Source organism: Montipora capricornis, unplaced genomic scaffold (genome assembly GCF_036669925.1).
Source record: "Montipora capricornis isolate CH-2021 unplaced genomic scaffold, ASM3666992v2 scaffold_422, whole genome shotgun sequence".
Classification (NCBI taxonomy): domain Eukaryota; kingdom Metazoa; phylum Cnidaria; class Anthozoa; order Scleractinia; family Acroporidae; genus Montipora; species Montipora capricornis.
In genome coordinates, this window is record NW_027180154.1 from 20,961 (window position 1) to 33,399 (window position 12,439).

Here is a 12,439-nt window from a genome sequence, read left to right on the forward strand (position 1 = left end):
AGAATATTTTCATCAACATTATCCGCAGAAAAAAGTCCAAATAAAATATCTTGGATATGGAAGTTTTTAGAGATTAACTTTTGCGATTTGAGGAGAATGTTTAGCTCATTCCAAAAGGTGCTAACCTTGCTACAGTAAAAAAAGAAGTGTTCCAATGTCTCCAGTTCTTTATTACAGAAATAAAATAAAGGGGAAATGGCTAAATCAAATTTGAAGAGCACAATGTTTGTTGACCGCCATTTATGAATACGGTCTATTTCCTTTAAATTTTGTCGGATCCTGTCCTTCAATCGCATCTGTTGTATACATGTACCAGCCGCTGCATTACAGGAGGTTCCCAAAATAATATTCTCCTTGGCAATCTCTTTGGATCCATCCAGATTACTTGACTGAACCAGCTCAGCTGCTTTGTACAAAGTAGCTCAATGAGTGGGGGTTGGCCCAGTTACATTGTACAATTCATCATTCAACATGTAATCTCTCCATGTCACTCCAATCATTCTCCTCAAACAGTGGTTATAAAAAGCAGATACTTGTTTCTCCTCCTGAACGGCAGTATTCCAGGTTTCTGATGCATACAGCAGTGTAGTTAGCACAACAGCTTAGAATAGTTTTGCCTTGGCATTGATGCTTACATGACTGTTTGTGAGAACTGGAAGCAATCTGTTAAAGGCAGCTGCGGTCCTCCCTATGCAATAGTTTAGCTCTGGGGTGAAGACTCCATTATGGGCCATGGTCCCACCAAGGTACACAAACTTTTCAACTGTTTCTATTGTTTCATCATTCCCTATATTTATGGTTAATGGAGTTGGCTCCTTGGATATTGGCATATTAACTTTTGTCTTCTTTGCGTTTGCTGTTAACCCTACTTTTCCTTCTTTCTGTTCCAATTGTGATGGTCCATTCTGCAGCTTGGCCTCTGGGTCATCTATCAATGCAATGACGTCGACAAAATCGAGGTCTGATAGTCTCTGCTGACGATAATGGGGGCTATGGCTTCTTTCCAGTACTATTCCCATATCGTTCTCATCAAGTGCATTCTTCAGAACCCGGTCTAGTAGGATAACAAATAGAAGAGGTGACCAGATGAAGCCTTGTCGCATGCTTGTCCATAAAATGAGGAATTGCAGGACGGTACACATGGGGGTGGACCTTGTTGTGCATGTATAATCATAAATGTTTTAGGAAAGAACATTATAATTTCGGATTATTTGTTTCACTCTGTACAGCTCATTTTATATTTGGGGAGGAAATGGAGCTGGAAGGCGAGCACCATAAGGCAAAACTTAATATTAACTGATTTGGAAATGTTATTGTATGCTTTCTCCTTAAAATGCTGAATTTTTTGTGTACAAACAACATAAACAAATGTGATCTACCTGTCTTTTACTTTTGCTTGAATATGGGAAAGGGATGCTTTCATCAGTTCCTACAGAGCCCCCCTCCCCCTCCCTCCCCCCAAAGTTGAGATGTAAAAATTTGGAAATTTGAATGTTAATGTTTTACTGTATTATAGCTTCTTACTTAGGATGTTTTTAGAAATGTAATTACTTTGTTAAGTACACGACCCCACAAGCTTTTTAGCTTTAACTCCTATCGTGGATAAATAAAGATTCTATTCTATTCTATTCCAGCATCTCTGGCTCCACTGTCTCTGTAATACACTGTGAATGTGGTGCTATGCAAAGTGCCTCAAGTGTAATTTTTGGATTTTTTTACAGGTATGTAACATTATTGCCAAAGATTAGACAAGCATTGGTGGAATTTGAAGTAAGTTGATGTGACTTAACCCATTGACTCCTGGGGGTTCCCCATGGACGAGTAAAATCGTCTGGCATTAAGCAGAATCAAATACTAAATATGGCCAATTTAGGGGTGAATGGGTTAACTTACTCTATTTATTCACTCTAGCAAATTGCAATTTACAATTTTTTTTGGCACATACATGCAAACAAATAATAATATTCTAGATCTTCGATGCTAAATGACCGGAGAGTTTTTAGGTAAGCCTCCAGTTCAGTTAGGTTCCCTTTGAGGACATTAAGTAAGGAGAACAGAACTTTAAAGAGAAAAAAAATTGTATAATTAGAAAGGGAGACAATAAGACATAATAAATTTTGAGAGTGTTGTTCTGACAGTAAAATGAATCGCCAACTTTAAATCTGGTTGTGTGGTCAATGGTCTCTTACCACTGCTCCAACGCTGCTCCTGTATCAGATCTGTCATAGATGTACATGTAAAACATTGACCATGGTATCCATGGTTTATGCTAAATTAATGTCCCTGAGAAGTTCCTCATTCTACAAGATGGTGTGCATCTGATCTTGGTTAAAGTTAACCCATTCACTCCTCAGGGCTCCCAGGATTCCCCCGGTTGACGAGTAAAATCGTCTGGCGTTAGACAGAGTAAAATCTGTAAGTCTCAATCCCTTAGCTTGTTGTTAATTAATCACATGCAAATAGGCCTTTTGCAGCTAAGCCATCACGTGACCTACTTTTCATAAAATTATGGGCTATAGCTTAACAAATGCCAGAAATGGAAAAAGCATGTCGAGAATATCAAGATGGCTAAATTTGAGGCCCCCATCATTAAAAGGTGAGATCTTATGACAGTCTGAAGTTTTAAAAGAATAAGAAAATTTGTATGGAAAATATTGCTGGGGAGCAAGACCTTGCTCTCCAGCAACATTTCCCATACAAAACTTCTAAATTTTCCGAAAATTCAAACTGTCGTCTAAACTTAGTCTTTCATTCCAGGGGACTCAAACTTGGCCATTTTGGTATTTTCGATGCGCTCCTTCCATTTCTGGCATTCTTTAAGTTATAGCCCATAATATAAAAATTCTCTAGGAAAAATTTGGTCACGTGACCCCAGCTGCAAAAGGCCTATTCAGTAAGAGGTCACCACTTTGGTCCTGCAACGGTCACTTGGGTCCCCGTGAAGCCCTAAATTCTTTCAGGCTTCTTTGGTTGAGATACATTTCTTTGTTCTTGGTACCTAAGTGGGAGGATCGTTCCTTCATTCATCATTTTCTTAAGCATGTAATGTTGGTCATGCAATAATTAACCTTTAATCAATATTAATAAAAATAATTGTTCTTTTTCTTTTTGTTACATCAGGATATTGAATCTGCCATAGCTCTGGTATCATATTCCCAGGTGAGCTTTTTTTCGTTAGTGATGATCAAAATCTATGCTTTCTTCACTTAAAAACAAACATTCCTTGGGAAGCGTGCCTTTAGATTCCCATTCTGGTAAGTGTCGTTTTCGAAAAGATCAAATATCAGTACGAGTTGGTTGTTAAGAATATTGGGTTGTTATTAACCTGCATAATCCTGAAAAGTATGCCACATTATTTTCAGAAGTCTAAAGTACGTAATATTCTTTCAACTCTCGAGTCACATGTAAGGGTATACACAGCAATTACACTGTAGTGTCTTACATTAACCCACTCGCCCATAATTTGCTTATGGCTAAGGTGTACATTTGAAAACTTAATCACAGGGCTGTCTGTGTTAGTCTCTTAGATTATACTGTAATATCTTTTTGCTATTATTTTAATACTGTATTGATAACGTCTTCTATTGCAGTCAAACACGCTTACAGTTCTTGGTAGACAAATGTTTGTGAATTACTCAAAAAGTCAGGAAATTAAAAGGTAAGAAAAAAACAAAAAGATATAATTAGCAGTAGTGTTTTGTTGAAGAAATCTGTTTGTCGGTATATAATTAGTGGTATTTTTATGAGGCTAAATATAATAATATGTAGGTAAAGTTAAAACCAAGCCAATTAATACACTGGTTTCTCTTGGGATATTTAGGGGGACTCCAGAGAGGTTTCCAGGGGCATTGCTATGTGCTTTGGTTTGAGTTTCCATTTGCTTGCTTGCTTTGGGTAGTAATAGTGATGAATGATGTCAGCAAAATGATTGTCATTTTGTTATCTCGAGTAGTCGTCTCCCAGTATAAACAGACTTGTAAATTTATTATTATTGTTATTATTATTATTATTATTAGAGCAGACCACTACCAATCTTTGGTTACTCATTAATAAAATGATTTATTATTAACACAAGCTGCATGTATTGTTTCCATTCTTGAATATAATTTAGGACATCCTAGAGAGGCTGGTGTGGTCTTGCGAATGTTGAACACCAGATAATTATTATTTTGGTTGGCTTTAATAATGAAATGGGAATATTAAAAGAAATGTGAATACAATAGTCTGTGGGTAATATATTATTCAATGTCTGGGAGGTCCATATAGAGAAAAACTGTGCTTGAGGTCTCAAGTAAGCGGCCTTGGGCCGTGCTTAAGATGGAGGGCACAGTTTTTCCCTATAAGGACAGACCAAGACCGGTGAATAACATAAATATATTTTTTCTCCTAAAAAGATGTGCTGGCTGGGAACCAGTGCAGTAATCACTTAAACACTATTGATTTGTTTTTCATTCAATTTGCATCGGCTTTCATTGAGGGCTTTTAGAACACTAGAATAAAACATCACACAAATCTTGAATAGGAAGCGTTTTCAGATTGAACTATGGTAACAAACAAGCTTGGCAACACAAGTTTTAAGGAAGCATCAGTTTAATTAAGTAGTAAAGGTTTGTAATTATTTAGACAAGATCATGAAAGATTTGTTTTGAACGGAAAAATTTGTGGCATCACAAAATAAACACATTCACATCTTGTTACTTTTTCAGCATTGAATTGTGTCTCACGATAAACTCTTTTTTAAAATTGAAAAGGATGTGTTAAAGTGAGGAATTCGTTCTCATTTACTTTTAATTCGGTGACAAGTTGTGACATGGTCGAAGGGAAAGATTATTGTTTTTCATTCAATTTGCTTCGGCTTTCATCGAGCGGTTTTACAAAGACTACGGCAAATAAAGCATCATTTTAAAGATTGAATCAACGAACGAGGCAACACACAGATTTGAAGGAAGTGTTGGTTTAATTATCCTCATTTAAACTTGTTTCAATCTGTCAAATTCTTACCTGAGATTTAAAAATTATCGCATTACCGGCACCTTCCTATTACCCGCAGCAACCGCGGTTTACTGGAAAATTAACGCATTACCCGCACGTAATCGGCCGGAAATTACGGTAGTGATTTGTAAAACAGCACTGTTAATGTTTAAAACATTTAAAAGGATTCAAAAAAATCTACTTTTTGTCCTTACGTCGGCTTGTCACACAAGTTCTCGCAAGCAGGACTCCGTTTCCTATCAGGTTGGCAGACAAGAAAGAAAAATTCCACCCGCTCCCAGAGCCAATCAGATTGCAGGATTCTCAGAATTCCACCTGCTTGCGCATTGAGGAAGAAATAAATAAGGATTATCACACCTAAAGCACCTCCAATTGACCAGTAAAATTGTGGTCGTTAGACAGATCAAAATCTGCAAGTCTCAGTCTTTGGTGGGAAAGGTTAAATTGAGGGATTTTTTTTCCTTAGGGATAAAGTCCTAAATGGGGACAGCAATGGAGCATCTTCTGAAGCAAGCAATATACTCCTCCTTACAATAATCAACCCTTTGCATCCAATTACTGTGGTAAGTACTTGTATAAAAATCATAGCGTATGGGCTGCTTCAGTCTTGGGGGACGGTGATCTTCTTGGCCCGAAAAAAATTCACAATGCCTAAACTTTTAAGCGTTGAGAAAATTAAGATATAATTGCACTTGAATTGCAAGGAAAACAAAAAGGTTCAAAGTTCTGACATTTTCTGAAATAGTTAAAATTCTGGAAACAGTTTTTCAAACAAACATCGTACATGTAAATTCTATGTATGGCCTATATTGGCACATCCCCTCAATCATGTGAAATGTCTAAAAATAATATTATTAAGGGAAAAAGTGCTCCCTTCAGTGGCACTGTCGGAAAATATTTACAATGTCTTGTCCATAGTTGGCAAGTACTTTGTTGCCACAAGAGCGCTCATGATAGTGAGGCTATTTAGCTAATTGTGCCCCAATGCGGTCAGCTAAGCATGATGTTGAGGGGATGATGGCTAAAACAGGCGCCACTTTAGAGAATTCTGGGGTCGTTTCACAGAGACTGTTTTCGTTCAACACATTGAAAAATGAAAAAAGGAAGGAAAATAAAATATCTGGTGGCCAACAGTTCAGGATAGTGACTATCCAAGACAATAAATCAGCTGGTGATTTTTGCTTTTGACAAATGCGGCTGCCTTTTATTATGGTCCTTGTAGGTGTACATTTATGGTGCGATTAACATGAATTGACTGCCTTATTTTTGCAGAAAGTGCTTCATAAAATATGCAGCCCTCATGGCAAGGTTTTAAGAATTGTGATATTTCACAAAAATGGCCTACAAGCTTTGGTTGAATATCCTTCCAAGTGTAAATATATTAATATGAAATTTGAGGGTAGAGGTCTATTAAGCAGTCTTTACATCAGGGAAAGTAGTAAGAAAAGGTATTTACCTAGGGGAGATCGGTGGGTGAGCTGTTACTACGTAGCATAATACCTGGAAGAAGGAGGAAATGTTTCAGAGATTCTTTATTAGATGTTCATTCTCCAAGGAAAGATACACTTAACCATAAATTTGAAATTATTATAATTGTTATTATCATTATTATTCATGTTTAATAATCTGCAACAAATCAATTGATTTGTTCGCAGAATGACTGGACAATTATTATTTAAGGAGGCTGGAAAGGGTTTTTAGCTGAGCATGCGCGCGTAAGCCACACACGCAATTCTGAAAGCTGCTCACGTCAGCTCATGATTCAAAATGGGTCTCCAGAAATAAACAAATATCGCCAATTTCGTTCACCTTTCTTCTCATTCCTATGAATATGGAATATAAATAGACATCTCCTATTCATGAAAACTACAAAAATTGTACACAAACTGTTTAATGATCACTTAAATCTGTTTGTGTTGGCCTGTAACTCCACTCGCGCGTGAACGTACCTTGATTTTAAGGTGCAAAGAAATGCCTTATATCGTTGCCATGGTAATCTTATTTTGGAAGAAAATGTGATGTGAGAAATCTATGATGGGAACTTAATACCCTGGCCAAATTTCGTCTTGATATGATTACCCTAACTGTACCTAAGGACAGAATATGTTTATTTGTTTGAAAAAAGGAGAAACTATTTCGAGCCACCTCAAAGGGCTTCTCTCACAACGAAAAAAGTAGCTTCCACATTGCATTTGGAACAATGTAGACCAGGCCATTCACAGGTGTCATGTTCCAAACCTTTTTGAGCTTCTTGATAAAAAGAAAATGCCATGGCTGTTCAAAATTCTATTGAGAATCCCGAAAAAGAACTTTTGTAAAGAGATGCCGCTCCTTTAGAATTCAGCCTGGGTTACTAGGAGACTGTTTACAGGTGTGACATATCCAGTGGGAGTCATAAAATTTTTCCTTAACCTTTAATTACATTTGACAATGTCGAGGCAGCCCAGAGAGCTCTTGCAACACTCAATGGACAGGATATCTATGCAGGGTGTTGTACCCTCAAAATTGATTATTCAAAGGTAACTGAAAGAAAAGAACTTTTTTTTTTTACTGCATACATCACTTTTTTGTGTGTGACTGTTAATAGGCAAGAAGCAAATCAAACATCTCCAACAAATTGTAGAATTTGAAGCAGGTTTTTCTTTCCTTTTTTAGAAAGCGAAGAAGTTAAATGTTTTTAAGAATGATGATGAAACCTGGGACTACACAGGTGCCCTGAGCAATAATTCAGGTTGGTTGCATAGCAAAATTTTGTTATAATTCATTTTTGAATTGGCTTTGTTAAGTTTGAATGAGAATCATGCTTACCAAAATTGATGATATTTGTGGTTCTATCTTTTTGACAGGGATCCCCAGCAAGACAGCACTTTTGGGTGCTGGTCTTCTGTCAGCAATTTCAGGTAATTTTACTGCTTTACCTGAGAATGGCCAACAATTTGAAGTTGTTCTTTAGGGCTTATCTCTCTTTGTGTAATGCCATGCCAGTGAAATTAAAAAAAGGCCAGGTTGTCCTGCTACAAAAGCTGGGCAACCAAACCTGTGAATTTGGTTCCTTTGATAAAGCCTTGGTTACCCATTAGGAAACTCCTACGATTGAATGAATGCTCTGTTGAAATGACATCACATGGCGATCAAGCTTGAACATCCCATAGTTTGTAGGGCGTACCTATGGTTTTTGTGGAAGTCTTGGCATTTTCAAAATGGTGTCTTTGATCTCCATAGAGTGTGGCTTTGAATAAGGCTGATCCACAGCAATTTAAGTCTAAAAACCCATTTTAAATGTTGTTGGTTTCCAGTATTTTAATTGTAAGTGCCAATTTTTTAATGGTTAGCTATGGCTACTGGTATTTAAATACTTCAAAATTTACAATTCCAGAAAAAGTTGCCTTGATAGTTTAGTGGTTATTTGCAATAGCAGAGGCGCAAGCGAACTAGGACAAGCCGCATTTTTTCCCATTGCCTTCATGTTTGTGATAGTATCTCTTGAATTTTCTTATCTAACAATTTTGTAAAAATTACAGATATTCAAAACATGGGAAAGTGCTCAGTTGCTTACTTTTAACTTCATATTACTGCCCCACATTGACAATTGAAATCGACAATAAGTTGGGTGCTGCTTATGATTAATTTATTCTCTATTTTTGCTGGGTTGTCCTTTTTTTTTTTTCCTCAAGGTAACCAGGCTACACTTTCTGGTCATCTCAGATGACTGGAAGACTACTAATTTTAAATGTTATGCTTGTATGAGAATTCAGAAGTGTACAAATTATTTTTCTCCCACAGCCATAATAATATGGTTTAGGGGCCAAATTGTTATTCACACTTTTTTTATTCAGACAGACCGGTGTGTTTTGAGCCACTGTAATTACTGTGTTGATTTTCAAAAGTTTGGTAGTGTAGTTTAAGGGCCCACAGACTGATTTTTCACGCTTTGCTAAGGAGGTGAAATATACTTCCGGTAACTGACGTCATCATATCATGAGCTGACCAGAAAATCCACTCACTGACCTGGAAAATTTTATAACAATCTCCTAATTGTTGTTTGCTTCGAAGGTTTTCCTCGCCCTTCCTCGCGCTTGTTCTCAGATCAACTGTGCATGCATAAACGAACTGACTTCCAGTTTGAGAAAAAGCTAAATTTCCGGCAGTCTTTAAATTGCACGTTTCACCCCCCAGAATATAGCTAAGTATTGATTTTTTCAAATCATCTTTTTTGAAAAATGTTATAGGTATTTCAGTATCGTTTATCTCTCTCTAAAAAGAACATTTTTCAAAGTCACAAAGAAAACCATGCTTGTCTGGATGCAAAAACCAATACAAATTATCAAACCACTGATTAAATACTCAAATTGTGTAGCATGTAGACAAATTTTAGAGTTTTCTTTTATTGGTCACGGGACCATGGGTGTGGCACGAAGACGTCATATTTATGGTCATTGGTTTACAAAAGTTGGAAACTGACCAAAATAATGCTAAATTCTCCGAAATTACTGAACCATTACATCCTTAGCAACGCATCCTAAAAAACACATCAGTAGGTCCTAAGGGTAAAGTTCTTTTGTCATTGAAATTGTGACAATAACATAAACACAGAAAAACTGTTCCATTCACAAAAAGGGGAATGAATAGAAATTCGTTACCACCTTTTAAATTCTATTGTCACTGTTTTTATCAGTGAGTTGAACCAACAGTGTCGTGTACCTTTGGTTGTAACAGGAAATGATTCAAGTGAATCCCCTCTTTCAAGTTCGCCACCAGACAGTGTGTTATTAAATGGAAAAATGAGTAAGTGTTTATTAAAAGTGGTTTTTAATATTGATTAAGACCAAACTTAAGATACCTTTTACCCAATCACGACAGATTTAGAAGCAGTGCAGTGTGTAGGAATTATTAATCAAGTTTTTATTGCCTTCTTTGTACATATACACATAATTTATGTAGTGGTTAAAGGGGTAAACAACATAACAAAGTCACACAAAATCAATTGCTGCCACTCTACATTCATGGATGGACTTGTGCCAGTACACGACAACGTAACACAATCTGATTGGCTGAGAATGTGGTGCCAGATTATTTAAGGAAGTTACTATGCATATAACCAAACCATGTGTGAAATTGTATTTGTCATTCTTGAAAATGGATTTTATTCATACAGTTTTTGGGTTCCAAAGTTGAAATAAGTAAAGTAAAAAAATGTGCTGAATTGCAAACCAAACAATCAATAGAGTGGACAATCAATAGAGTAAAGTTGAAGGATTTTTCAGTGAATGAATGTTTAATCAATTGCAGGTTTGAATGGATCAGCGCTTTCAATTTCCAATGAAGCCATAGCAAGGGCAGCACAGTTTCCTACTGTTCAGAGTAAGATTTTCCTTTTTGCTTGTTTTACTCGCTCACTTGCAATCAGTGAATGGCATTTCGTCACAATTCACATGAAAGAACTATTCTAATTAATATTAATTTTGTTGTATCTGTGTTTTTCCAGGTATCCTGGCAAAAGTGGCTTCTCTCCACAGCACTCCACCACCAAAGAGTCCTACTTCAGGTATGAATGAGTTATGGATAATGAACATCTTTACTACACGTAGCTCTTTACATTGCAAATTTATTAACTCGCTATGAGAATGATCAATTATTGGAAAGGAGAAGTACAGTATACATTACATTTTAACAGCCCATTTGGGAGAGCTGATAAGTAATTAAATAGAGGACTGTAATGAGATTTTCAGGGCTTTGATCCAAAAGTAAGTCTGTTCTTGGATTTCTAAAGCCTCAAGCCTAAAAGAACCATGTGTCAAAGGACAAAGGATATTAATGATTATGATTGATAGACTGCCTTAAAACACCCACTTTACTAATTTCTTGTTTTAAGAGCTACATTTGTATTGATTGGTGACAGAAGGTGTCTGTTACATTTCACATAAACCATTCACTTTCAGAGTCTAGTATCTGATACTTGTATGATAAATAAAGTGGCATGGACTGAATTGAATTTCTTTTTACCTTAACAGGCAGTACATCACCAGTGGAGAATGTTGTCAAAAAGCTAGGGATACTGGGAAGCTCACCGTATCAGTTGCCGCAGAGTGGCATTTTAGGAGCTCTTCCTGGCATGACCCAGCAACAGCAACAGCAGCAACAGCTTAATGGCATTGCACATGCATTGAATGCTGGTTAGTTTATGGGTGACTAAATGTAACCCTTTTAACCTGGAGCCAACCTCTTGAAAAGTAAAATCATCTGCCGTTAAAAATACTTCCAGTCGCTTCATGCTACAGAAACCAGAGATAAGTGCCGGCCTGGTGGGCCTTCTAGACTCGTGGCAGACTTAACCTTACCTAAAAATGACACTACCCTAGACACTCAACTTGTCATTAGAAATACAATGTGCTGTAGGAAGCAAAGGCTTAGACACTAAAGGGACACTGTGTCAGAATTGGGCAAGTATCTAATTTACTGCAATTAGCCTTTTTAGGTTAAACAAGTGTAGAATTTATCCTTATTGGATAGCGAAATTTGTTCAGCACGCTTGTACTTTGCTCTTCAGGTGGCACTGGTTGTGTGCTGATGGTCTATGGATTGAATGCTGAAAAGATGAACTGTGAGAGAATATTCAACCTGTTTTGCCTTTATGGTAATGTGGTCAAGGTAATGACAGAACGTTAATAATTTGTGATCCTACTGAATAAATCTCTATTAGACCCTAACAGGAGATTTCAGAGTTTGTTAGTTTTTGTGAGTGAGTCTGTTGCATTATTTTGGTGATGGTCATTGGTGATAAAATGTTTTTTATTGTGTAATTGTGAATGTTTTACTTGAATTTCTGAAGAGACTCTTATTTTCTTCAAAAATAAAGCTTAAAGTGAACCCAGTCCCTGAATTAGGACTTTAAAAGGGACTCCGCTCTTACTACAGAATAAGTTTTAAACCAAAGGAAATTGTTTCAAAAAAAGTGTCTACATGAGGAAATTGAATTTTAAAATCGCTTAATTTCACTTTCAAATTTCGCGGGTGCCGCCAACTTGAATAATTGTGACGTTTTACGTTGCCCTATTGCTCTAACACAAAGAGCTTTTGTCTAATAACAATAGGGCAACCGTAACACGTCACAGTTATTCAAGATGGTGGCGCCCACTAAATTTGAATTTGCAAAAATAAGCGATTCTGAAACGTGTTTCTTTCGAATACAAACATTTTGTTCGAAAATAGTTTAGATTGACTTGAATCTTACTACAGAATAAGTTTTAAACCGAAGGAAATTGTTTTTAAAAAAGTGGTTATATCAGGAAAAGTGAATTTTAAAATCGCTTAATTTCACTTTTAATTTTCGCGGGTGCCGCCATCTTGAATAATTGTGACGTGTTACGGTTGCCCTATTGTTCTGACACAAAGAGCTTTTGTCTAATAACAATAGGGCAACCGTAACACGGCACAATTATTCAAGATG

General features: G+C 36.6%; 1 protein-coding gene across 1 annotated transcript in view; it reads left to right on the plus strand.

The window, feature by feature from the left end:
• LOC138035560 (heterogeneous nuclear ribonucleoprotein L-like) overlaps window positions 1-12,439 on the plus strand; it is a 43,541-nt gene that overhangs the window by 12,594 nt on the left and 18,508 nt on the right. The window contains exons 3-15 of the mRNA XM_068882208.1: window positions 1,722-1,770; window positions 3,121-3,159; window positions 3,591-3,658; window positions 5,459-5,555; window positions 6,265-6,350; window positions 7,415-7,511; window positions 7,648-7,723; window positions 7,839-7,892; window positions 9,709-9,777; window positions 10,282-10,353; window positions 10,478-10,537; window positions 11,004-11,165; window positions 11,540-11,640. Of these exons, the coding sequence (XP_068738309.1) occupies window positions 1,722-1,770; window positions 3,121-3,159; window positions 3,591-3,658; window positions 5,459-5,555; window positions 6,265-6,350; window positions 7,415-7,511; window positions 7,648-7,723; window positions 7,839-7,892; window positions 9,709-9,777; window positions 10,282-10,353; window positions 10,478-10,537; window positions 11,004-11,165; window positions 11,540-11,640 (1,030 nt within the window). The remainder of the gene's footprint in view (window positions 1-1,721; window positions 1,771-3,120; window positions 3,160-3,590; window positions 3,659-5,458; window positions 5,556-6,264; window positions 6,351-7,414; window positions 7,512-7,647; window positions 7,724-7,838; window positions 7,893-9,708; window positions 9,778-10,281; window positions 10,354-10,477; window positions 10,538-11,003; window positions 11,166-11,539; window positions 11,641-12,439) is intronic.